This window comes from Notamacropus eugenii, chromosome 5, assembly GCF_028372415.1.
Source record: "Notamacropus eugenii isolate mMacEug1 chromosome 5, mMacEug1.pri_v2, whole genome shotgun sequence".
Classification (NCBI taxonomy): Eukaryota; Metazoa; Chordata; class Mammalia; order Diprotodontia; family Macropodidae; genus Notamacropus; species Notamacropus eugenii.
In genome coordinates, this window is record NC_092876.1 from 134,936,191 (window position 1) to 134,963,857 (window position 27,667).

Consider the following 27,667-nt stretch of genomic DNA (forward strand, 5'->3'; position numbering starts at 1 on the left):
CTGGCTGCACCTTTCCTTATTTTCTTCAACTTACTCTATATAGGTGAGGAAGTTTGAATGGTCCTTTCTCTCTATTGCCCATTTTCTCCTTCTTCCATCACTTAGTAATGTCTCTTCCTTTGAGGTTCATGCTATTCATATCTATCACCCAATTAAAATCCTGGTAGCGGTTGTCCACAGACCCTGCCCTCCCAGGTCATTCCCCTTTCTTCCTCGGTAAGCTTAATACTTGGCTCACAGTTTTTCTCTCCTCCCTACCTCCTGCTTTCATACTAGGGGAATTCAACACACATACTGATTCTATCTCAATACCCTAACCACTCAGTTCCTCTACCTATTCACCTCTTTTGAGCTACTCTTTCACTTAACCTCTTACACAACACAAGGATGGTTATACCCTTGATATTGCCATCACCCATAAACGTAACATATCTGTTCAAGAATTCTGAAATCCTCTTTATCTGACCACAATATATTGATTTTTCACCTCTTCTTCTGCCTTCCTGACATGTTAAACTCAGTATGTCCAAAATGGAATTCATCATCTTTCCCCCTAAAACCTTCCCACCTCCTACCTTCCCTATTACGGTAGAAAGCAACACTATCTTTCCAGTTTCTCAGGTTTACAGTCTGCTTCTCTATTATTCATCTGCACCATAACCTCCAATCCCTTGACCCCTCAACTACCTCCCAGGCTATCTCCTCTGCACTTGCCACTCTCTCCTCTTCTCCCCATCTTGATCCCTTGGTGAACCAATTCAAATCTATACTATCCTCTTCTCTTGAATCTCTAGTCTCCTTGGGGTATTGCCATACCAACTAAGCCTCAGTGGTAGATCACTCCCACCATTGTGGCTTTTGCCTATATACATGCTGCTGAATGAAGGGGGAGGAAATCATATAACATTTTCACTGAGTTCATTACAAATTTATATTACATAACCTCAACTGGGCCTTCACTGCTGCAAGGCAATCTACAATAACCTCCTTCTCAATTCACTATCTCACTCTCCACTGTGGCTCTTCCAAACCTTTTCATCCCTTCTCAAACTTCCCATAGCGCCCCCCTTCCTCCAGTCTCTCAACTGAGATCCTTGCCTCATATTTTACAGAAAAAAAAAATGAGTCCATTTGTCTCAAGCTACCTCTTCTCTCCTCTTCCTCATCCACTATCACTCAGATACCTTTTGTCACTCTCTCCTTCACTTCTCTCTCATGATGACGTGACCTTACTCCTTACCAAGGTTCACCCTTCTATTTGGTCAAGCAATTTCATTCCATCCTCCAACAGATCACCTCTGTCATCCCCACCCTCTCACTATTTTCAATCTGTCTCTACTAGCTCATTTCCTGCTGCCTACAAACATACTCATGTCTCCCCTATCCTGAAAAAAAATTGTACTTGATCCTTCCATTCCAGATAACTGTAGTCGTTTGTATCTTCTGCCCTTGTTTACATTAAGCACTTCCATTTTCTCTCCTCTTCCCCTTACTAGCTTCTGACCTATCACTCCACTGAAACTGCTCTCTGCAAAGTTACTAATGATTTTAGCCGCCAAATCCAATAGGCTTTTCCCAATCCTATTCTCCTTGACTTCCCTGTATTCTTTCACATTTGTTGACTACTCTCTTCTCTCCAGGTTATCAGGACACCATTTTCTCCTACTTCTGTCTGCCCACTACTCTCTGTCTCCTTTACTGGATCCTCTTCCAGATCACACCCTCTAACCGAAGGTGACAGGTTTTGTCCTGTGATCTCTTCTCCCTAACATTACTCCACTTGATGATCTCATCAGCTCCCATGGATTTAATTATCATCTCAATGCTGAAGACTCTCAGATCTAACCTATTCTGCCCCAATCTCTATGCTGACTTTCCATTTTGCATCTCCAAGTACCTTTCAGACACCTAGAACTGGATGTCCAGTAGACATCTTAAACTCAGTATGTCCAAAATGGAATTCATTATCTTTCCCCCTTAAACCTTCCCACCTCCTACTGACGAGGTTGAGGGGTGATGGGGACCCCAAAATACCAACAGTCCAGGTCGTGCTTGAATGAATTCGACTCAAGCCTTCTTAAAGCCAAAGAAAACAAAGCTTATTAAAGATTCGCCAAATTGGGTTGCCTCTTAAGGAACCTAAGCATTTGTGACACTTGTATTCACAAGCGGGCCAGACAGAATCCCAGCTAGACAGAGTCTGAGCTAGATTACATTTGAGCGCCTTCATGGAGGGAAGATGGAACTTAAATACAGAAAAGAGTATAGAAGGGATCTGGGGGGTGGTCTGGTAGTCCAGGGTGATGGGAGGAGGGATTTAGGAAGGGTCTTGAGAAGTCCAAGGAGTGAATCCAAGAAGGGTCAAAGGCTGGAAATAGCTGGAGGCTATCAGGAGATATCAGACTTTGGAGGGTTCGGGTGGAAAGCAGGTGGGGCAATCCAGAGATCTTGATAGGGGCAGTATGGAAATGGATACAGATCTTGATGGGAATGGTCAGCAGCCTGGGGAAATGGGGTTTTGATGGGATCAAGGGGGGGGGTGGTGCAGCAGAGACCTGAGTAGAATAATGAAAAGCCCATGGGCTTCCTGAGACTGCCGGAACAAATGGGAAGATTAGGTTTGAGTAAAAAAGGCCAGATTAAGTGGGAAGATTCAAGGGGAGCTCACGGAGGCTCCCAGAGTCCAAACCCCATCACTACCTTCCCTATTACTGTTGAAAGTAACACTATCTTCCCAGTTCCTCAGGTTTACAATCTGAGTTGTAAACTCAAGCAAAGTAGAATCTTTGCTGGTTTTGTTTTACTAAAAGTGCCTCTGATTAAATAATGTGATTAAAGAAGATCTTCTCCTAACATTGAAGGGCCTGCTCTTTTCGGGAAGCTGGATTAGGAGAGTTGTTTTGTAGGAGGGTCCCAAGTACCTTTTGTTTTTCCTATTGAGGCCCTGGGTCAGAGCGTCATGCCCCCTGGTTCTGAAAAGTGTATAAATACTCTGAGGGTGAAGTTTTACTTTGGGACTTACTGACTGGAAGGGTTTGTTTGGCCAGATAGGAAGGACCCTGGAAAACCCAGATGTCAGTGCTTCCTCTCTGGTAACTATGGTCAAGACAGTTGGACCTCTCTGTTGATTTGTGATACATGTATTGATTATGGTCAGACAGAGGAAGCCATGTCTGTTGATCTTTGATTTCTCTGTATTTTCTTTGAAGTTCAGCGTACTGACTCCTTTGATCTAGGTGAATGATATATATGCTTCATTAAAGTGACTGCTAACCCCTCAAAACTTGCCTTTCCTTTTTAGAGAAGCAGATTAAAGAACCTGTGATAACAAGCACCTCCCCCCGCCCCCCCCCCCCCCACCGTTTATGTGGAGGTGCTGTTACAGGAGTCATCCTTGATTCCTTACTCTAACCCCCTCCCCCCAATATCCAAATTGATGCCAAGACCTCTCAATTCCACTTTTGCAACATCTCTCAAATATGTCCCCTCCCTCCTCTGATACTGTCACCACTCTAGTGAAGATCCTTATCACTTCACACCTTTATTATTGCAATAGCCTGCTGGTAGGTAGTTTGCCTGCTTTAAGTCTCTTCTCATTCCAATCCATTTTCTGTGCAGCCACTAAAGTGATTTTCCTAAAGCATAGTTCTGACCCTATCACACACACTGCATCCCCCACCTCTAAACTACAGTGGCTTCCTATCATTTCTCCTCATAGCCTAGCTCCCTCCTACTTTTCCAGCCTTCTTCTTCTTCACACTTCACTTATACTTCACTCCCCCATGTGTACTCTTCAGTACAGTGACACTGGCCTCCTGGCTTTTGCATAAACACCTCATCTCTCTGCTTCCAGCATTTTTTCTGGTGTCCCTCCTCACCCCCATGCCTGGAAGGATCTCCTTCCTACCTTCCAACTATTGTCTTTCTTGGTTTAAGTCCCAAATAAAATCCCACCTTCTACAGCAAACTTTCCCCAACCCCTCTTAATTCCAGTGTCTTCATTGTGTTACCTTATTTTCATTCATCCTATATATAACTTGTTTTGTATATATTTGTCTATATGTTATCTCACCACTAGACTGTAAGCTCCTTGAGGTCAGGGAATGTCTTTTGACACTTTTTGTATCTCCACTACTTAGCACAATAGCTTGGCACACAGTAGGTGCTTAATAAATATTGATTGGAACCTGAAGGCTAAAAAGTAGGCGTTGTTAACATGTAAAAGCACATAGCTGCTTTCCCCCTTCCCCGACAATGTCCATTCAGTTCCAGTAAGAGCCACTTTCAGTTAGTTCAAAGATGAGGAGATTAAAGATAACTTTACTTTCCACCATCAGCCAATGTTCCTTTTTTCCCCGAGCCATGCATAAATGTACCAATGACCTGGACTAACTAAATCATATGAAATCTATCTTGGTGGTCACAAACCTGTTATGTGGCTTTTAAAATTGTTTTCTATGTTCCTAAGGTCATCCTCATCCCATTTCCAATCCTAGCCAAAGGAGTTGTGATCATGGGTTAGCCCTAGGATAGATGATATAAAACCACAATTTTTCAGAGTGGGGGGTAAGGAGGATGGAAACCATTAAGGGATTATTCAAATGCTCACAAGCCTGTTCTTTTGCTTTTTTTTCCTTCTTTATGCCTCTCCTATCCCCACCCTTAGCCCCACTCCATTTTTCTCCTCTCTATGCAGCTGGAGATCTTGCATATCAATATCTTGGTGTTGGGAGTACCCAGGGTATAGGAAAGAAAATCAAAGAAAACTAGCATTTACCAAGTAATTGCTGCCAAGTGCCAATATGATTCAGACAGAAAGGCTAAGGCCTCACTTCCTAAAAATAGGCTTTTTGCCACTCTGATTGGGGAATTCAGATGGGCCGCTCTTCACTTCCCTGGGCCAATGTGACTGTACTAGACCCAAGAGCTTTCCAGGAAAAGTTGTCGGTCATCAAGTTGCTGGAAACAAGTAAATGAATAATTGATTGGCACAATCTCTGCCTCTTAAGTATCACTGATAAAAATGGGCCAGCTATTCTTGTGTTTCAAGAAATCTTGAGCCTCTAGTGAGAAAGGTTAGAAAAAATAAGGAGTTTTTGAGAGTAGAAGATGGATCCTATAGGTGTGAAGAACTACTTATTTAGCACCAGCTATTATATCTAAATATGGCATGCTGTCATTTGCCTTCTAATGCTCTAGCAGGCCTGGTCTCCTGTTACGTTCTGGCTCAAATGTCTTCCATCCAGTTAAGCCAGCTTGGCTGAAGCTGAGTGGCTCGCTTCTGACCTCCGGCTTCATGAAGGTTGTTCTTTCTCAGAATACCCTTCCCCCACTCCTAAATTCACCCATGAAGCTTTCTTAAGACTAACTTCACTCATCTCTAGTCCTCCTAATCATTAACTTAACCTCCTGGATTATATCTATATAATATTGTTACATGGAATTACCATGCAGCTTCTTCAAGTTAGGTATAGGACTGGCTTGTGTTCTTTCTTATGTATGCTTTATGTTTTTCACCTGTCATCTAATATACTTTAAACTTTTAGCCAAGCGGCTATCTTTTGTTTCTTGCATTTAACTCTCTAACAATTACTATAGTTTGATTTGCCAATGGTGGAAAATGGACCAGGAATAAGGCTTACTTTGAGTATAGTCCTAAGAGGTCAGTTTCAAAATGAAACAAATCGGTAGGTGAGATGGTCTTGATGGATAAAGAGGGAACTTGGGATGGGTACATCCTGTCACATAGCCTCTGTCTACTGCAAGACAGTGTAGACTGCAGGGCCTTGGATCTCCTAAAAATAGTAGCCATGAGAAAGGCTTAAGTATATATTCTCTCCTGAAAGTGAAAATGATCTGGCTCTCACTCTGCTGCAGGCATTCCTTGGGTGACAATTGTATCCCCAGATCTTAAATGTTACATTTCGAATCATCTCCTCTCAGAGAGGACCTTTCCTCCTGCAGGAAGAAGGAAGCTGGCATCCCTGGACAATGTTATTTACCAGGACATAAGGTAAAAATATTTTCCTTTTACATCATTTCTGATGGGTTTTTATAGTTAATAAATTTGGAGGCTAGGTTCCCTGATAATCCTCCTAATCAAGTGTTCCAACATGCCAGTTCAGGGACCAAAGTTAAGTTTTTATTGCTAGATTCATTACAAGCAGCATCACCCTAAACTTCATTTTAAATGTTCAAAGTACCAAGAGTCACCTCAGAGATCTATCCTCCCCATTCTATTTCCACCAACCTGTCACAGGTTAAATGTTCATTCTCAGCTATTAGTCTTAGTCTAATTCCCAACATCAGCCATACAATGGGATTGTTCACACTCCTGATCTCATCCCTCACTAAAGTTCCTTTTTGATGATCAAGAATTCCAAAACATCTTTATGTGATCCTAACCTAATCTATCACTCCATCTCTCAAGTCTCACTCTTAAAACATATTCTTGGTCTTCACTATGATTTCCTCTCAATTGTTGGTACTCTCCAAGGTGGTCAACTCCACTCTCCCATTCCATTCTTGAATCAATAATTCAGTGCTATGACTCTCAAATCCATTGTCCTCTTATTGCCCATCTATCACATACTGCGTCCTGGATTTATTTTCTCCATCTGATTCTTCTCCTTCGAATCACTTTCTGGATTCCATGAAGTGACATTGCCATTTTTGTTATTGGTCTCTCTGCAGCAGATATCCTTTCCCTCCTCCAAGTGATTCTCTATCACATTCCTCACAGCTGTTCCAAACCTCTCTAGCCCCAGTATTTTGCCATCAGTTCAGTTCCCTGGTAACAACATTTACTACACTGGGTGTCCAGAAACCATGCCTGCCCCATCCCTGACTCCATTCTGAGGAAGTTAATCCATTCGGTTTTGGAATTCAACCTTGGGACCTCGTGCGTGGCAACCTTGTGGTAACCCTGTGTAACACTGTACAACATTCCCTCACCTACCCATTCCTCTGCTAAGCGCTTGACAATCAACTACCCTGACTTTACTCACCATCCTAAGTCACTCGCAGGCCAAAACTTGCTTTCCTGATCAACACTAGTACAAGCATATGTATTATCACTTCCTTTAGAATGTAGGTTGCTTTAGTCCAGGTTTCTCTTTTGTACTTGTACAAACAGCATCCACGTTCTCCAACAAGGACCGCACTTCACATTTAGAAAATAGGAGCCATTCCCATGAGCTCCCTCTTCACTTTGACTTAGCTCAAAACTGTTTTTCCTTTAATCTCATCTTTCATAGAGGTAACCCATCAGGCCAACCTCTCTCATGGATAGTCCTTCAGCAGGCTGCTTCCCACAATCACCCCTGACTTTAATGTTCAATATCTCCTTTAGCCCTTTTTCAACTGTCTACAAACAAGTGAAGGTCTCCTTTATCCTCAAAACACAAAAACAAACCCCTTACTTCACTGTACCATGCCCTCTATTTACAAATCTTTCTCTCCTCTTTCATAGCTAAACTCCTACAAAAAGCATTCTCTGAAGTTGCTTCTAGTTCCTTCCTCTCACTCACTCAACTCCTTCCAGGCCTTTTAACCTTATCACAAACTTAAGACTGCTCTTTCTAAAATTACCAATGCTGTCTTAAATGACCAAATTCAAAAGCTTTTTCTTAAGTCATTTCTGGTCTCTCTTCAGTTTTTGGTACTGTTGACTATCCCCTCTTCTCCTGGCTCTTTTTTTCCCTTCTCTGGGTTGTGACATTACTCCCATGAATACTCCACTGCCTTTGCTGGTTCATTATCCATATTCCCCTCACTAAGTGTACTTCTGGACCCTTTCCCAGGCTCTCTTCTCTCTCTACACTTTTACTTGGTGACCTCTTTAGTTCCCTTGGGTTTAACTGTACCTATGTAGATGACTCCTACGTAGATCTAAAATATCCATATACACACAGAACCCTAACTCCTCTCCTGAATTTCATATCCACCCATCAAATGACTTGCAAGGGAGACAAAGTTTACACTTCACTTACTTTGGTCACTTCATACTGAGTTTCTGTAGCTGACTCACCCTCTTTAGCATGCACATAAGCATAATATGTCACAGCTTCTTCTCTTTAGAACACAGGATTTCAGAAGTTGGAGAAAACTTAAAAGGTGGTCATTAGTCCAATACCTTTCTACAGATAAGGAAATCAGGAGCTCAGTATTTTCTATAGCAACTTAGATCTAATTTACTTAGTTTCCAGAGTCCTGCTGAGGTTGGGGACAGGACTTATGACAATGGTAATAAAAAAGGATGTTAAAAAGGGCTAATTATGTGTGCATGGGGGGAAAGTTGCATACATTGTGAAGTGAAATAAATCCTGGTTAATAGAAAATGTGGAATCATAAACCAAACTGTATTGAGTAAGGATGTGAAAAAAGCAAAGCACATGTTTAGGAGCTGGGAGTTCTGGATTCTAACTGCAGCTGATATTGTTTTGTATAAATCTGGGCAAACTTCCCAACCTCAGTTTTCCCACTGACAAAAATGTTTCCATTCTACCCATTACTCCAGGCCTTTATTAAATGATGAATGACAAAGTCTGGATGGCCCAAGCAGCTTAAGCCAGACAAGGCGCAGCAGGACTGATTCAGACTTCTCGCGCTCTCATGACTCTAGTTCAGAAGCCCCTGGCAGCCCGCCTGTAGGAAGGACGTCAGAAAAGACACCGCCAGGACGGCCGGGTGAAAGGTTTACATTTATACTGAAATCTGCACCAAGACAGAGTGATTCCGACCAGTCAATGCAACTTTGCCAAACTCCCTTGGGGAGGTCCGGTCAGCGAGCAGCGGTGTTCCCCAAGGAGGAACATCAGGGAGAAGCCAGGAAAGCTCTTAAAAAAAAGTCTTCTTCCCTGGTGGCCCCACTTCAGATGTCCCACATGCATCCATACATATTTAAGAGCTTGGACACGCTCCTCATTTCCACACCTTTTCTATTTCTTCATCATTGCAATGAATATAAAATTGGCAATGCTCACACACACCACAGTACAGACAATATTTCAGGCTTCAGCGTACAGCTTTAAACAGAGACTAGGTTAAAAAAAAAAAGGATTGGGGTTTTCACAGCCAGTTGAGAATTTTTTTTTTAATGAAAGGACATGATGGAGGGCAGAGACCACCTCTAGTTTTCTGTTTGTTTGTTGCACTGGTTTGAGGTTCTTTTGAAAAGCCATGTTTAAACAGACACCCTAATACTGGAGTAGACCTAAAAAGGTGGTGGCCTAAGCACTGATTATGGCTGTCAGATGAAAAACCCATGTCCTAGGTAGTCCTTGGCAAGGTAGCACTGAAATTCAATAATCAAAGACTAGATAAATGACCTCAGCAGCCACAACAAGCTATGTTGGGATTGGTTGGCTTAGCAAAGAAAAGAAAATGCCTGGCCAAATTAGGTGGTACACATGATAGCAGGAGCAGGGTTGGAGAATTCTGAATAAAAACTGGCAGGGAGATAGGTAAGAACTGCCTCTGCTCAGCTGCCTGGACAATGGGTCAATCTATCACAATTAGCAGCCATCACACTTTACTCAAGCAATAAATTAGAGCTTTTTATAAAAAGAACCACACAAGAGGGAACAGAGTTCAGAGTGTAAGCATCAAGCTCTGTCTCTGCAGGAAATTAGGGCATTGCTAAAGGAACAGCAGACAAGACTTTCTGGTGATGAAATAGACTTGGCAAGAAAAGAAATTGAACTTAATGGTTGGATGCTAACAAAGGAACAAAATAATTCTTTTTTCTGCTTAGAAGGCGGTAAGACTCCATATTACTGCCATGATTACCAGTAGCTCTGGTGATTATAAGATGTATTAATATGAAAGGGAGCACATACAGAAGGAAAAGGAAACGCAAAGTTTTAAGAAATGAAGTGAAACAAATTCACTCAGAAAAGAAACTAGTGCACATGCTATAAGGGGTAATTTAGTTAACTGGGACTGCTCTGCCACCAGGTGACATCCTAAAAGGAGATATAGATGGTAAGAAGTCTTCTTAATCAGAAAATAGCAGGACTCAGCCCTGCATAGTCTCTAGTCAAACTGTGAACGCACCCCCCTCCCCAAACTATGCCTCAACTAAAGGAAGGCCTCTTTTCAACCTCAGAACATGAGCAAAATCAAAGGGAAATTTTAATGTAGCAAACAAATTCTGTACGAGCAGCATACATGTATGTATTCTGTGAAGAAACACATGATGCAATGGGAAAATGACATATATGGTCAAAAAAGTTTTGAAAAGCTTTGAAACCTTCAACTGAGACTAAGTCACAGGAGGTTTGGGGGATGGGGAAAGGGAGGTGGAAGAACAACAGCCCAAATCCCTTCATTCCCTTCTGCATAAACAAAAGGGTTCACAACACTAATGCTCATACCTAAACCAGCCACTTGCCTTAAAAGCAAAGCAGTAGACCATACATGAATGTCCTCCTAGTTAGATCTTGGGTACTAGTAATCTCAATCACTGCAGCATAGAGTAAGTCAGACCTTAACTGGTTACTGCAATAAACATCTAGTCCAGTTTAAAGTTATGTTTTTTATAATTCCAGTTTGTATATTTCCCATAGGTATACAATGAACTCTTAGCTATTTTTTCCCTTCCCCTCCCCCACCCCCACCCCCATTTTAAAAGCCTTTCCTTCTTTCTCAGGCAAACTGAAAAATATATCAAAGCCCACTTATGAAGAGATCTTGGGAGGAGGGGAATGTGTAAATACATTCAGAAGGAACCTTACGATTTACACCAACCTAATTCTCTTATTAGAATATGAAGCAAGGAAGGAAAGATTCTCCACAAAGCAAAAACTATCTTTGCTCCTCCTTTTGTAAAGGCCAATTTCTGCTGGAATAAAACATCTGTAAAAATAATATCAACAAACAAAAATGTACAACTTAAGATCCAACATGGCTTTAAATAATTTTAGGTTTTGTAGAAAGGGAAACGACTCGTTTTCCCAAAAAGGGAAAAAAATAACAATTTTTAAGTGAATGACAGATCCTTCTAAAAAAATTAAAAAATCAGAACTTGGAACATGGACCACACTGCACAGAATCTCAACAGCACAAAACACCACACAAGAAAGGGATGCCAGTAATGTTATCATGGGAATAGCTATCTGGGGATTCATACTTACGAGCAAAGGGAGCTCTTGGACCAAAAGAACTGTTAAAATCTTGTAATGACATATGTCAACAGGGACTAAAAAATGGTGAGGGGAGGAGAGAAAATGCAAGAGTGTGTCCATTAGAGACATGATATTCAAGCAGCCTAAAAAATAAAATCTTCCAAAGTTTCCCAAAGATTAGGACAAAAACCTATCGGTTACAGCTAAGATCTTAGAAGCACAAGAGGGAAATTAAGAGAACAGAACACATTCACTACTACCTGTAGCACCTCCCATTTTTGAATGCCAATTATGTTCAATTTGGTGCTACAGCTTAAAAAAAATCCAGAACATGAGTCACATTAAAAGAAAACAAGTAAAATACAAAACCTTTAAAACTGGAAAAAACATCTGTTTTTAAGCAAAGAGGAATGTGATTCTGATAACAAGCTAAATTATTACATTACATAATCCATAGAAAAGGAAGAACAAAGGGATTAGGGTATTGTTCATTACTTAGGCTGATGCGGTCCTAGGGAGAACAAACAATGATGCAATGAGAGTCACACAAACAACTAAAAAAGTCCTGTTCTGGTTTCAACTGAATAATATCTTAAAAACAATAACCTTCCTTTGCTATTTTTTTGTAGTTAAACCAAACCTTTTTATGTACAAGACCAGTTTAAATCCCCCCCTCCCCTTCAAACACTAGATATGAACATCCAGGAACATTCTAAAATGGAAAGTGCTTTAAGAAAGAGAAGGATTCTGTAGTGCCAGTGATATAACTGATCAGATGAGGCTGTGATGCTGTTAACACTGATGGGAGCCAGTCAGGCAAGTGTGGTTTGCTTCTCCTCAGGCGTTTCCTCCAACAGCTGCATGATCAGTTCATGGAGGGGTTTGCAGATCTTTGCATAGCCCCCTCCTGTGAGATGTAGGAAATCAAACATGTCGTGGCAGGAGATGGCACCATCTGAGTGCACAAAGCCCCCATCTGTATCCAAGAGCTGAACATTGGCAAGCTTGGGCAGAGAGATTTTGAGGAGCTGATTTACCTTGGCATTCTTTTGCCTCAAAGGGTTAGGCTTTTCACCTCGAGGGAGAAGACCCTGGGGCAGAAAAAACAAAAAGAAGACATCAATGACAAAATGAGCAGAACATATAGTTATCCCTTCCATACTGAGAAGGGTTAAGGGGCATTGTGCCCCTGGGATCTGGAAAATCTGTGTAAAAAATTTTAGCCCTCCTTTTATACCAGAGAAATCTGAATTTTTTCTTTTTCTTTTATGAGGTGTTTACAGTATTAATATGTTGATGTTATATAATACTATACATGTACTTTATGTACTTTTTCTGTGTCATCTGCCGGGCTGTGAGTGTCATCTGTGGCTTCTGCAAAATTCCCAATTCCCATTTAATTTCTTTTGCTGACCTGATATATTAATCCTCAATATATTTAAACCTAGAGGAGGAAGTCTCAATGTGGAAGGGATAACTGTCTTCCCTTATCCTTACTTTTCAATATTTCACACATCTGTGATTCTTACCACTCTATTCCACTTAGGATTTGGAAGCACTTCCTTTCACTTAATCAATGGCCTTAAATTAGGCTAATAGTATTTGAGATTAATCTTTTACATAGATGTTATAACGTTTCAACCAGTTTATTCAAGATGAGAATGACTCACTGGTTTAATTTCAAATTATTACTGAAGGACAGAATACTTTCTGTTAGATGGATACTGAGAACATTCTCCCTTAATACTCTATTACCCTCAGAATGTAAAATCTATATTGTAGGTGTATATGTAAAACCTAAAGAATGCAAACCTATTCTGTAGGTAGAGAAACTTTTCTGATCTGTCAGAACTCTGCAAAAGTTCAGAGTCCTAATAAATATATCCACCTATTATCTACATGAAGAGGAACAACCTATCTAAGCTGATTCAAGTTCAGGCCTAATCAAAGTATACTTAGAAGTCAGAACTTCTCATTTGACATCTCTGGAAAATTCATTACAGACTGTTTGGGTACTTTTCTAGATACTGGAGGCAGGAAAAAGATCTAGCCTATTTACATTAATACAGAAGACTTCAACCTCTAGACCGAGATGAAAGAAGATGCTAAGTGCATCAATATGCCAGTTGGCTTGGGAAATCACAATGAGAATGGTGAGAGTTGGGGCAGCAAATATACATATGGGAAGGACAGTAAGATTTTATCAGCAGCACCCTTTCTCAAGGCGCTCTCATGTAAAGATTTCGTACACTCCTGAGTAAATGTAACACATTGTTATCTTCGAGAATTTATATAATACTCTCAAGTTGCACTGGAGATATCAAGTTCTCCACTCACACCAAAGGACTGCATACCAGTACGATGACTTTGGCCTGTGGCTGCCTCGTGTTAATCAACTGTACAATGGCCTCAATCCCACCTGCTATCTCCTCTGCTGTATTTTCATGGTTGTTTGTTCCTACCCAGACAACGATAACCTATAACCAAGAATAACAGAACATTATTTTTTGTGGTGCCTACTGTTTAATGTGAAACAAGTGCTTCTATATGTAAATACAAAAATCACATGCTTCTCCATATTCTTAGGAAAGAGAGAGAAGAAGAAAAGTTTTTCTGAGGTGGAAAGTAAAAAAAAAAATATAATCCTATCGTTAGACTCAGTCATGCATCAAGTTTTGTCTTTATTCAGGGTTCCTGATATTGTAAAACACTATTATTTCAGTTAATCAGTTCAGAAAACAGAACAGTGAAGACCAGGTTTGATATCCTCCTTTCTCTGGTTCCTTAAGTTTTATGCATTTAAAATAAATAAAAATAGCCAATCCACAACGTTTCCTATTCTACTAATATCGCCTTTTCCTATAGATGATTTTATTAACTAGATATTTAACTACTCTAATCAATATGTTGCTTTCTTGAGAGGAAGTATAACATAACGGATAGAAGGTAGGTCTTGAAGTCAGGAAGACCTGGGCTCAAATCCTATTTCTGCTGACATAAACTAACTTTTGGAACATGAGCAAATTCTTAACCTCCATGTTCCCTCTAAGGTTTAATTTACAGAGAAGTACTCAGAGTTTTCACAGGAACAAAATCACAGATCTGGCCCTAAATAAATAAATGTTGCTTTCTTGGTTATTTATGTTAATATTATTTTACACAATGATGCTAGTATTTACCTTACAATGAATTAATATATGAAAGGAATGAAGTCTTCTACTCTATTTATTTACTCTACATAATTTTCATTACTATTGAATTGTAACATCAGGATTAATGATTTTCTCTATGTAAATGGAAAAAATGGTTCACTTTACTGGTAGAGTTTTTTTTTTTACCTTAGGTTTAATATTCTCCAGTTCTCCATTCTTCAGTCTCCATAATACATGCCTTGTTGTATCACCACTAATCCCAAAATTCAGTGCATGAAGGGGGGAAAAAAGCTCCCGCCATATCTAGAAGCAAATGAAAACAAGCAACCTAAATCAACAATTAGCTGAAAATAAATCTATCACAGCACACTGTGAGGCATTTCAAATGAAAAAAATTTCATCTTTTGAATTAAAATCTAACACTGCTATGGATCTGAAAAGACTATCATGTGATTTCATAGTACTTTCCACACTAACAGGTCTCAATTCAAGAATCCACCAGTAATACAATCCACTCCTGTAAGATACACCAACATTTATCATTAAGCTGGTTCCTTTATACTCTTTCCTTTCTCTTTATATATCCACCTGAAGGACACAGAAAGTACCTGTGAATTTAATTTTAAATGACATTTCATTTACTCCCTAATATGCTAGTAGTACCAAATATGTCTTTAAACTTGTCTGACCATCCTTCCAGAATTATGTGGGTTTCGATACAATTCATCATGAAAACCTGTATTAGCAGATACCATCTATCAATATTCCAATTCCATGACTATTCTCCCAAACTTTACCTCATACTGCTGTAGCAACTGTACCATAGAGTCTCCCACAAACAGGACATCAGGCTCTTTGTCTTTGCAGTCCAGGACAAATCTGTTGTGCTGTTTTGAAGAAGAAAGAATTAGAAACTGGCACTTCTTCTCCTGTGAGATTTCTTGGCCTACAAAGAACAGTTGTCCAAACAGTTACTCTGCTGCCAATCTTTTAAACTTTACTTTCTCTCCCCCATTGGCTCATTTCTTTGGGTTAGAATTTTACAGCTGAAATTACTTTCTCTTCTACTGTATTACTATCCTTATGTAATCATACTATTAAACAGGTATACTGTTAAAATCTTAACAGTGGGACAACCTTAACATGAATTTTATTAGACCGAATGTATAAAAATAGGGCAAATTGGAATTTAGGAATTTCTATAGGTTTGGTTGTTGTTGTTTTTTAAACTCAAGTCTCCTCAGCTTAACCCAGGTTTGTAAATTCTGTATCCTTAAGTCACAGGTTCATAGATTTAGAATTGGAAGGAACCCTAGAGGCCATCTAGTCCAATATCCTCATTTACAGAGGAGGAAACTGAGGCCCAGGAATACTAAATAACTTGTCAAAGATTACTCAGGTAGTAATTATTACATCAGGGGTAAGATTTGACCCAAATACTTTTTTTCTTATCATTTGCAAAGAGTCATCCAAAAACAAAGGACATGTACTATACAATTTAAATTTTAGTTCCTACTTCTAACAAGATGTTATGGCCATGAGACTCCCTAATTTGTCTCCATTAAATGTCTTAAATGTCTTAAAAACTGACAAGCTACATCCACTAATGCTTTCCCCAAGTTTAAGGGCATTACAGCTTGAAATTGACCACTGACTAGAGAAAGGAAGTGTGGCACCAAGTTTTCTTAAACTGAAGGAATCACAGGATCATACACAGATCTAGAGCTGGAAGAGACCTTAAAGGTCATCTAGTCCAACTGCCTCATTTTACAGATGCGGAAACTGAGGCCCAGGGAGATTAAGTGACTTGCCGAAGGTTATACAGGTAAGCATCATGGGTAAGATTTGAACCCAGGTCCTCTGACTGCAGAGTCAGTGCACTTTTTCTTGTACCACGGTGCCTTCCTAAAATAGGCAAAACAAACAAACAAACAAACTTTAACTAGTAAGGAAAGGGGAGGTTTTTTTGGCCAAGACACATCATTTCATGTCTTTAATGCATATGTCCTCAATAATACACCAAGAAATCAGCTCATGGTTATCTGAAAGTACAACCAAAGGATCATTAATCTGGAACTGAGAGTGACCCCCTGTGGCCATATCTAGCCCAAGTTTCTCTTTAATTATTAAAGAGTTAAAAAGGTCTCTTACCCACAAGTCCCTAAGGGTCTGAACCTCCACTGTTTTCCAACCCTCGTTATCTGAGGGTAACTCCTGGATACAGTTTTGGTTACTACATTTTAATAATCATCATGGATAATAATAAGCATCATGGAACAGGTCCAAAAAGGGGTAACTAAAAGCATCAAAATGATAGAAGTAGCTTTCATGACTTTTCATCTGAGTTTTAAGATATTAGGAGACACAAAAATATTTAATTCACTGAATCAACTTCTGTAAGTTTTTATCACCAACTTGAACAACATATAAGAATTTAACAAATACTAATCTACTTTCTCTAATTCCAAATAACTCTGCTGATTTTTGTCAATGTATATACATGCTTTAAAAAAATTTTTATTTTCAATTCCAAATTATCTCCCTCCTTACATCATTCCCATAGTCATTAAGAAGGCAAGAAATATTATACCCATTTTAAAGTACCGATGTACTTTTAATATAGTATGTATACACGGAATACAAATAAACTATTTTTAAAAAGCTTACTATTTAACATATTTTTCTGAGCCAACTGATCAAATCTTAAATCGGGGAGGGAGTATAATCAAATGGCATAAAACCATTAAGGACATGGACAGAGATTACCTAATCTTGGAATGTCAGAAATTGGAGGAGACAGAAAATAAAATAAGGTGCTACTTTATACAGTGAATAAAGTCTAAATAATGACAAAAAGAATGAGCACAAGCAATTTCCATTTAAATAGTATTTTACAGCTGAGACAGTGCTTTCATTAACAATTTTAAGAAGCAAGTAATAATAACAATCCACACTTACATAGTTCTTTCCTGGGGTATTATTGTCCACATTTGGTGAAAATAGGCTGGGAAGACTGAGGTTGAGAGAGGTAAAGTGACTTTCCTAGAAACTCAACTAGTGGGTATCAAAAATGTCAAATTCAAACCCAGGTCTTCTGAATACAAATACAGTGGTCTTTCTACTACACCAACTTGTAGGTAGAATAAATAGAAAACAGGTTGTATAAAAGTTTAAATAAATCTGGTCTCTCTGAATTGAACTAAATTGTGAGTCTAGATTATGATGAGAAAAATGGATGGGCTATAATCACAGAGGGCTATGTTCAACTACAAAGTCAAACGTTAATGAAGGGAAATATTTTAAAAACCCTGTATTTTACAATTATGTTTATGTTGAGTAGCACTGCACTATTTCTGATGGTAAGGACTTCTAAAAATATTACTTTTATCTAAAGGATAAAATTTGCTTATTAAAATATTTGCAAATTCATTTCGAAAAGTTCAAATTCTTATTGGCTTATTAAAAAGTTAAGGCTGTTCTAAATACATTCTTAACCTCCTTAAATTATTGTGACAGAGGGCAACCAGAATACTTCTCAAAGCAGCCCATTACAGTTTACTTATCCAGTAAAATGAAAACTCACAGAGGGCACGGACCATTTAATTTTTCTCTTTATACTCCCAGTACCTTGCACATAGTAAGCACTTAATAAACACTTGCTGAATTGGCACACTATTATGGCAAATATAAAGAGTGAGGTGAGGAACTACTAATTATACCCCACTTTCCAAAAAGTCACATTTATTTAATAAATACTTTTTGCCTAACTGAAAAGAAATGGCCACTTTATTGTTTTGGCCATTAGGCTTCTCAAAAATTAAAGTGGATGGCCCCATATCACATAAATAAAACTTAATACCTGAGACATCCATCGATCATCTCCTTGAATATCTTCGGCTGCATGTGGAATGGCTGCTGGATTTGAGTCTCCCTGGCTCATTCTACACCTGAGAAAAGAGTGTATAAGTGACATTTACTCAATCAACAGTATGTGGGGCCATGCTACTATACATTAAGACTTGTATTTGCAGAAGCAGCATGATGTAGTGGGCAGAGAGCTGGCCTAGGAGTCATGGAGACTTGGATTCAAGTTCTGCCTCGGGCATATACTGGCTAAATGACCCTGAATAAATTATTTAGCCTCTTGGCCTCCAGACAACTCTGTAAAATTCTTAAGTGGCACCAGATTAGAATGGGCACAAAGTTCTTCAGGGGCACTCTCTTTCTTTGTCTGAACCAGGGCTTCTTACACTTTTTCCACTAGAGATCCCTTTTCACATTGACCCCTTTTTGCATTTCAGTAGTGTCTGCTGGCATTGTGTGGCAGTGGAAAGTGGGCATGCTTTGTGCTCAGAACCAAGGCTGCAGCGAACTTGCACGATGCAACACAGGCAAGAGCTGCCAGAAACACTTCAGATTCATTTCATGTTTGATTTTGAATTAATTTTTGGTTGTTGTGTATTCAGAAATCTTTTACTGTTGCCAAATTTTTGACCTATGGGGGGGGGGGGTCACAACCCACAGTTTAAGAAACACTAGCTGTGATTTCACTTAACCAGGGGACTTTCAAGCAAAGAAAATCCCCTTACCAAGGTAGATCAGCAGCTTTTTTTGTAATTTATAGCATTAGTCACCTAGGGACACTGAGAAATTAAATGACTGGCCCAGGGTCACACAGAAGAGACTTGAACCCAGGTCTAGCTCTAGATCTAATACCCTACAATGCCTCTCAGAGTTCCTTATGCCATTGAAATCACAGACTTGGTCCAAAATTTTTAAAAAATAGTATACACTAAGTTAAAAATACTAAGGTTTCATTTTGCCTTTGCCTAGAAATTTTGCAATTGTGGTTTATTTTTAGTAGGGAGGAGGCTCTGAGACATGACCCTACTCTAAGCAACACAAATATCTAGGTATCACTACACTCTAGCCAAGATTGGATTTGTCTTTTAGGAACAATGCATTAAAATCAGTAGCCCTATTCTAAGTGTGCTTTACACCTATGTAAATTTTTCATGATTATATTTTATTCTAAATGCAGGCCACTTATGGATCAATGAAAACTACACAAGAACTGCTTTGACTGCTACAGTTACACATATTGGAAGAGAGCTGAAGTGATAGGAATCCAGGGGTTACCTAACACTATATAAATACCACACTTGAGCAGGAACCACTCAAGGTTTTGAACTGGTCAAAGCTTACAAATGTACTGATAATCTAAAGATGCCTGGCTCTTTTCATATTAAGTAAGAACAAAAGGACCAAGAACAGGCAAAATTATTTAGTGATTGTTAAAGTTCAATTAAAATAGAAATGTTGACTTTCCAAAAAGTCAGTTAAGAAAATCAGAAAATTCCCAACCATTGGAAGATTTCTGCTACAGGCAATAAGGCCTGGTTTAAAACAAAAAATAGGAACTACTGGGTCTGAATACTGATTGAAGCATACTTTATTTTAAATTTCATTTTTCTTAAGTTTTTTCTTGTCTATATTTTCTTTCACAGGACTTTTATGGATATGTTTTGCATGACTACACATGTATATATAATGAATTGCTTGCCTTCTCAGTGGGGAAGGAGGAAGAGGAGGGACCTCGGAAGAGAGTTTTGGAACTCAAAATTTTAAAAACAAATGTTAAAAACTGTTTTTACATGTACCTGGGGAAAAATAAAATTCTAAATAAAAAAAATAAAGCAACAGAAAACATTACAGTTGATGGGGGGAGGGCAAAAACCAAATGTTCCAGCCCTCCCCACCTCATCCTCATACACAGGAAGACTTTCCATTAAAATGGCACAAATTTCATTAATCTAGCAAATATTTATCTAGTGCTACAACTCACAAATAAACTGCTGTGTTAGTGCTAAAGAACAGCAAAGTACATACTACACCCTAAAAATGAAAGCACAATCCATTAACTCACTGCTTAAACGAATTTTTTTGGTTTTCTGAGCTTTAACATGTCATGCACATTGGTAGATGTAAATAAATTAAGTTTGAAAAAAATCAGACTGAGGGTTAGTAACGTCCAGTATTCCAATGAATTAGGGACGTCACTAAAGATTCTAAATTTCAACAGGCAATTATTAAGCATCTGTTATGTGCCAGCACTGGTTATTTTTCCTCATTAATTAAAATTATTACTACCAAATATATCTTTGCTATGACCCCAGGACATTTATTCATCAACTCACAGACTTGTAGAATTTTTGAGCTAGAAGAGGCTTCAAAGATTATCTAATTCAACCCTTCCTTTTACAGATAAGGATTGGAGAAAATCGGGTGGGCTGGTTAATATTTCTACAGACCAACAAAACTTTTGAACCTAAATTTGAGGCTGATTAAATGGAGACTGAATTTTTCATTGTTAATTTGTGTTATTGAAAGAAAATCTAAATCTTCCTTACTGCAATCTTTTTGGTCTGAGAGTTATCCCAAATTATCATCCAAAGTTAGAATATGTGTCTATTAAATAACCGGACTCCAAAGATTAAAAAACATAGTATACTGTGTTATCACAGATACTGTTGCATACATTTAAACTTCTAAAGGACCAGAGAGTTATTTTTATGAAACAAGTTGAATGATATTCCAATTCATTTCCCTTTTTGTGTCTAGGTTTCATCAACTATTATTTAAGGACAAATCACTAATCTTAACAATAAAGACTGGGATAAGGCCCCAAACCCATGCCTGGTAGTGCCAGGATGATTTGATTAGTCAAGTCCACTTGGGCTACAGCATGTTCTAAAACAGGAAGGGCTAACAGTATACACACTGGATCTAATGTTCTGAATTTTAAAAAGCAAAATTCTGATTGAAAAGAATTTTTGCATTTATTATACCAAAGTCATCCTACTCCATAAACTACAATTAGAAGCAATCTTCTGCTGTCAATTTAACCAACAGTTACAGAATTTATTTGACAATTTAAAAACATCACTGATAAAGTCACATCTGAGTCATCTACCATAAAGGAGCATAAGGGATTTGAAGCTGCAAAAGATTTCAGAAACCATCTAGTCCAATTCTTTATCTAGATTAAGAAATTAAGGTCCAGAGAAATTAAATAACTTGCCCAAGGTTTAAACTCAAGTCCTTTGGTTAAAAAAATGACAGCACATTCCACTATGCTATCTACTATTTCCGTAGAGAAGATCTAGTATAATAATAATAATAATACAGATTTATACTGACTTTGAATCTAGGCTCTTCCATTTACTAGCTATATGATTATCAAAAGATACAACCTCAATGAGCTGTGATTCCTCATCTGTAAAGTGAAAATAACACTAACTGTACTACTCATCCCACAAAGTTATTACAGGAAAAACACTCTGTAAACTGTAAAATGCTATAGCAGAGTGGAAATGGTACTGGATTTGGAATCTGGCGGTTTAGGTTCATGTCTCAGCTCTACCACTTGATGCGTATGTAGCCTTGGACAAATCATATCACCTTTCTGGGACACTCAGTTTACCTCATTTGAAAATGTAGTAGTTGGGACAAGATGATTTTTAAGTTATGCCTATCTCTAAATCCTATGATTTATGGGTCATCTCCTCCATGAAATGAGTTATTACTTATCTAAAAAATTCTTAAAGTATTCAGATCTAGAAGGGACTTCAGAGACAAACTAGTCCAACTCCTTCAATTTGCAGATAAAAAAATCTGAGGCCCACAGAAGTAAAGAAAGTAACTTAAGACCACCAACAGTAATAAATAACAAAGACTGGAACCCAAGTTTGCTAATTTCCAGGCCAGTGTTCCTTCTACTATCCCATGAGGCTCCACACAGGAACTGTGAAAGGCTGCAATCCAAATTTGTGATGCTCCAATTAAGAGTATGGTGGTAGATTATTAGGATACACTCCAATAGATGGATAAATTGAAGAAAGAAATGAAATTAAACAAGGGATGAAAAAATATCCACATGGAAAAGGTTAAAAGCATCAGGACTGTTCCTTTGTTCAACATTCAAAGCCTTTCACAAGTTGGCTCCAAACTACTCTTTCTAGCTTTACGCAATCTATGGTGCAGCTGATCTTGCTCTTCTCACCCATGGGCCTCCTGTCCCTGCCTCTGCAGTCTAGCTGTATCCCTACTCGTGAAATTCATTTCCTCCTTACTTCTCCTTCTCTAGTTTCTTTAAGTCGACAAGCATTTTATTCAAAGTTCAGCTCATGTGTCACCTTCTAAATAAAGCCTTTTCTGATCTTTCCAGTTGCTAGTACCTTCCCCCAAACTACTTTGTATTTATTTTCTATGTTTTGAAGAGACATATATGTACAAATTATCTTCCTTGATATAGGGAAAGCTCCTTGAAGGCAGAGACTACTCATTTCTATTTTTGCACTCCCAATGTCTGGCATATACCAGGCCTTAAGCATTTGCTGACTGACTGATTTCCAATTCCCAATGTCTATGACTTCTATATTCAGTCAATTTTTACCGACCAAGTTTTAATTCTAGATTTAGGCTTGGCTAATCATTTGGGAACTGTTTCAGCATAGTATCACTATACTATAGAACAGAAGAGCCACCAGATGCTGAACATAAAATAGAAATGGCTGTAGTCCTCCTATCCGCCACCATGTGATTTTATATTAGTCAATACCAGTATTGATAGCTACAAATCTACACTGCACTTTAGGGTTTACAAAGCACTTCTCTCAAAACACTGTGAGGTAAAGAGCACAAATATTTATAACAACTTTACATTTGAGAAAACTCAGGCTCAGAGAGGTGAACTGACTTCTTTGAAATCACACAGAGGGTTAAATAATGGGGCTAGACCTTGAACCCCAGATTTGTGACTCCAAGTCCAGTGAACTTTCCTTAATATTTCAGTATCTCAGTCTACCATAATTCAGAATGTTCTCTCTGCACAGAGCCAATGGCCTTAGAAAAGGGCAATCAATTCCTTTAACACAATCTTAACAGATTTTAAATGGTTAAAACTATAGGTCTAAGAAAGCACAACTTCAATTCCATTTTACACTTACTAAATGTCTATTTCCCCACCTTTATAGGTTGGTTTTTAAAAACCTAACCATTTTATGACTTTCACTACTCAGTATTTTCATCCCTAATTATTCCACATGGAGTAACACTTAACATGCTAGGTATTGTTAAGGTGAAAATTAAATTACAAGGTATAATTGAGAGTTCTACTTTAACGTGAAAAACTATTTCTGTTTTATATTCACTACGATGATATCACAGAAAACACTTACACCCAGAAGCAAACGAAGCAGATGAAAGTGAGGTGACTTTTAAACAAATGACTGAAAAGATACCTCCACATAGTGTGAATTCAGTTGTTGTATGCCTGCATCCTTGCTCAAAACAACAAATCAAAATGACACTTCAACTTTAGCCTCATTCTGGTTTAAAAGAAATTAAAATTTTTAAACTCAATCCAAGTAGTTTGATTACTCAATCATAAAAGCATAGGATTTAGGCCTAAAGGCATCTTAGATAATCATCTAGTTTAACCCTCTCAATTTACAAATTGGGAAACTGAGACCTAGAGAGACTGGAGCATGTCCAAAGTCATACTGCTAATAAATGGGAGAGCCTGGATGCTATCCCAGGTATTCTTATGCCAAGGAGAGTGGTTTTTTTTTTAAATTACTGTATATCACACTGGTAAACAATATATATAATCTAAGCCAATTGCTATCATCTGATCCCTTGCTAGGTTTCTTACAGAAAGAAATTGGAAAAGACAGTGATAATATCTAATAAATATTCTGATTAATGAAGAATTTTTTACTCTTTCAGGTTTATTTACTTACATTCTATGGTTTTAGTGTCTATAAAATGGACATCTATAAAATGGAAAAATTTCTCATCTATAAAATGGAAAAATTCTTAATAGAGAAACTAAGGAAAAGTGACTTCTCCAAGGTCACACAGCAGGTAGAACTGGGAGTAGAGCACAAAATATTCATAACTAGCTAATGTGTGGCTATGATTACAAGGCCACCCTTCTTCCTCCCACACAAGGGCAAAGTATCTTAGTAAAATCTTGTTCCTTTGCGGTTTCGAACACTTGAATTTCATATTTTTCTGCCAAACTCAAATCTTCCAATACAAAGTAGCTTTCATTTATCCTAGAGTGGCTACTTAAAGAAACATTTTTGGGGCAGCACAAAAAGAAAAAAGCCAGTAGCCCACAAAATCTATTTTTTTAAGAACCAAGGGTGAGAAGGATTACCAAGGAAAATGCATGGCAAAAAGATTTATATTATCTAGACATCAGACCCAGTAAATTATTTAAACTCTAACAACAAAACTGAAGAATGAATCAGTCTACATATAGGGCAGTTTGTGCTAGGTCATAGAACCCCTAGTGATTTGGGGGCTTAAGACTCAGTACTAAGAGAGAACATAACATACTGACCTCTCTAACTAGCAACACAAAATGTGTACCAACAGAGGGGGATCTGGTGCCCCACGCTGCCCCAAGCTGTTCCCATAATCATCATCCCTGGGGGCAGCTAGTCATTACACTCCTGTAATCACAACAGCAGGCTCAGGAAGACTGGCCCAGCAGTCTGCAGATAAAAGGTTTAAAGGTTTGCAAACTCACTACAAGAGACTACATCCCCGAGATGTCAAGGACTATCCATTAAAATATGTTATCTGGGTAGACATGAAGTAGCGGATTCTGCAGAAAAAATAACTGGCAGAGTCTCTTCAGGTTCTTTTCTTAGTTTACTGTTCTGCATCTTTACACATAATTTATTCTCAACTCTGTCTACAATACTTACACTATGGATGCTGAGGATGCTTACTCCGGAGGAGAGTACTACACCTAATCAGTACAGCATCACCAATAAAGAATTATACATTATCACTCTGCTGGATGTTTCTCTAAATTGAACTAGAAAACAACTGGGGAAAAGGAGTTGAACTAGGGCTTAAAAGATTCGGAATGTTTCCATTCTGACCTAAAAACTCCTATTTTGTTTCAAAAGGAAGCCAGCAGTGTTATTCGGAAGGGGAGTGCAATAGTGCAGCCCCTTCTGAAATGCCCCACCTCCAGTGATCACTGGTGGGTGGGTCCCAGGGCTCCAGCACATCATAATTTATTACCAAATGCCCTGGCAGACAAATTAAAAGCACAATGGTCTGCTCCTTTCTTTTTCCACCACAATCTTTCCACCAGAACAATGCATTCTGAATTATAACTTAGAGACACAGGACATAACCAAATGCAAACCAGGCTGTATTTCCTCCTTCCTTTTCCCCCCATAATGACAGGCTCCCATCCTCCAATATCTGAAGTCTTCAAATTAAGACACTCGAGGGTAGATACACTTCACTTTCCCCATGGGTGGGAGTATTTAAAAAGCCATGGCCACTGATACTCCCAAATGACTTTTTTCTTTTTGTGAATTAGGAGATGCTTGCCTGAGAGTGAGATACCAATGTAAAGTGAATAAATTAAGCAGCGCTATATACCCTGCGATTTTAAAATTAACAAAATAAAATTATTTATAGAACCAGCAATGTGACCTTAAGCAAATAACTTCTCTAGACTTTGTTCCTCCTCTGTAAAATGAGGGTAGCTAGGAGCACTGACATCGTATGACCCTGTGCCTCACTTGCCTCACATGTAAAATGAGGGAGTTGGGACCCCATAGCCTCTAAGGTCCTTCCCGAGTTAAATCTATGATCCTACTAGGTGGCTGGCTAGAGCAGGGATTCTTCACCTCTTTCTGTGTTAGCGTGAAGCCTACGGCCCCCTTCTCAAAGTTTATCAATGTATCTAACATGGTATTACGAAGAAAACCACTGTAGTGAAATAGTTATCAATGAAACACAAGTCCACCAAGCTGGCTGTGAATGGACATCCTGCGGACCCCACGCCCCGGAACGTTCCAGGAGGCTGGACAGTCATTCTGCGAGGTGCGGGGAGAAGTTAGCAAGGAGTTGGGGGGAGGGACCTGCCGAGAGTGCGGGGGTGGGGGTCCGGGGGCAGCCCCGGCTTCTCCCCATGTTTAGGACTTCTTGGGAGGGGGAGAGGCCAGAACCGGGGGGATGGAAGGGAAAAGGCCACCAGCAGGTGGAGGGCTGCGGCGGAGGCGCCGGCCGGGGCAGGCTCGGGAAGGAGGGCGAGGGCCGGGGGGCCTGCTCCGGGGCCTACAGCCGGGGGTGCACAGCCCGACCCGGGCTGCGGAGGCTGGGCACCAGGGCCGCGGGGAGGAAGGGGTCGGGGGCGGGAGGGCGCGGGCTGGGCGGGGAGGGCCGTCTCCCCGGGGTGGGGGGCGTCCGAGGGAGGGGAAGGGGTTGGGGGAGGGGAGGCCGCGGGCTTCTTACAATAACAAGGCGCCGCCCCCGCCCAATCCTCCAGGCCGGCCCGCTGGGCTCCACTAGCGCGGCTGCACTCACTCAGGCGGAGGGTCCGAAAGGGCCCCAGGCGGCGGCGGGTGGGCGCGTCTGTCTCTAGCTCGGTCCTGGCGGCCCCGCTCAGGCGCGTCCCTCCTCCGGCCCCAGCACCACCAGCAGCAGCGCCTCCACTTCCGCTTCCCGCCTGCCACTCACGCGGAGGGCGTCCGGAAGTCCCGCCCTCGGGCCGTCCTCCCATCAGCTCTCCTCTCCTCCCCTCCTCTTGGCAGTTTTTCTCCTCCCGCTTTTCCCACTCCTCCGCCCCTCTCTCTTTCCTTTCCTCTCTTTCCTCTACTGGAGCTTATTTCCTGGTCTCTGAAGTAGATAGAGCGCCGAAGATCTGAGTTCAGATCCAACTTCAGGTCCTTAGTAGCTAAAAAATCAAAGAAAGAGGAAAAGCTCCTATATGCACAAAAATATTTATCACAATTTTTTTTTCCCATAGAGGCAAAGAACCAGAAATTAGAGGGTGCCCACCTACTGGGGAGCAAGTTATGGTATATAAATGTCATGGAATGCTTTTTTTGTATTAAAAGTTGTTAAGGGGACAGTTTCGGCAAAACCTGGGACGACTTGTAGGAACTGATACAGAGCAAAGTAGTAGAACCAGGAGAACAACAATATTATAAAAATGGGTAATTTTGACAGCTGTAAGAGCTCTGATTAATATAATAATCAACCCTGATTCCTGAGGACCTAGGATAAACAATGTTACCCTGCTTCCTGAGAGAAGTGATGAACTAACCTGCAGAATGAAATTGACATTACTGGGCATGGTCAGTGTAGGAATTTGGTTTGCTAGACGATGTGTATTTATTATAAAGGTGTTGTTTTTCTTTTCTTTTTTTTTCCCAGTGAAGGGAGGGGACGGGAGGGAAAATTATAAATTCTTGATAATTGAAAAAAATGTGTTAATTTAAAATGAAAAAATATGTTCTCCTGCTTTCTTCTTTCTTCCTTGATGTATATGCTGCGGGCTACCCTACT

General features: G+C 39.5%; 1 protein-coding gene across 6 annotated transcripts; it reads right to left on the reverse strand.

Moving 5' to 3' along the window:
* Positions 1 to 10,112: 10,112 nt before the first annotated feature.
* On the reverse strand, positions 10,113 to 26,851 carry PAFAH1B2 (platelet activating factor acetylhydrolase 1b catalytic subunit 2). Of its 6 annotated transcripts, none has more exons than XM_072611001.1 (7): positions 26,612 to 26,816; positions 18,138 to 18,225; positions 16,090 to 16,183; positions 15,076 to 15,165; positions 14,465 to 14,581; positions 13,481 to 13,603; positions 10,113 to 12,217 (listed from the first exon to the last, which is right to left on the reverse strand). In XM_072611001.1, exons 4-7 carry the CDS (start codon positions 15,100 to 15,102, stop codon positions 11,939 to 11,941), a joined length of 546 nt encoding a protein of 181 aa, XP_072467102.1. In that variant the 5' UTR covers positions 15,103 to 15,165; positions 16,090 to 16,183; positions 18,138 to 18,225; positions 26,612 to 26,816; the 3' UTR covers positions 10,113 to 11,938. The 6 variants fall into 6 exon arrangements, with proteins under 6 accessions (XP_072467102.1, XP_072467103.1, XP_072467101.1 ...); XM_072611002.1 differs by having other exon boundaries at positions 26,684 to 26,804; XM_072611000.1 differs by lacking the exon at positions 16,090 to 16,183 and having other exon boundaries at positions 26,684 to 26,851.
* Between the last annotated feature and the right edge of the window lie 816 nt (positions 26,852 to 27,667).

Coding starts and splice junctions, on each gene's coding strand:
- PAFAH1B2 (XM_072611000.1), bottom strand. CDS start 18,218: ATGAGCCAGGGAGACTCAAATCCAGCAGCCATTCCACATGCAGCCGAA. Junction 15,166..18,137: donor ATGATCGATGGATGTCTCAG/GTATTAAGTTTT, acceptor TCTTCAAAACAG/CACAACAGATTTGTCCTGGA. Junction 14,582..15,075: donor AGTTGCTACAGCAGTATGAG/GTAAAGTTTGGG, acceptor ATTTGCTTCTAG/ATATGGCGGGAGCTTTTTTC.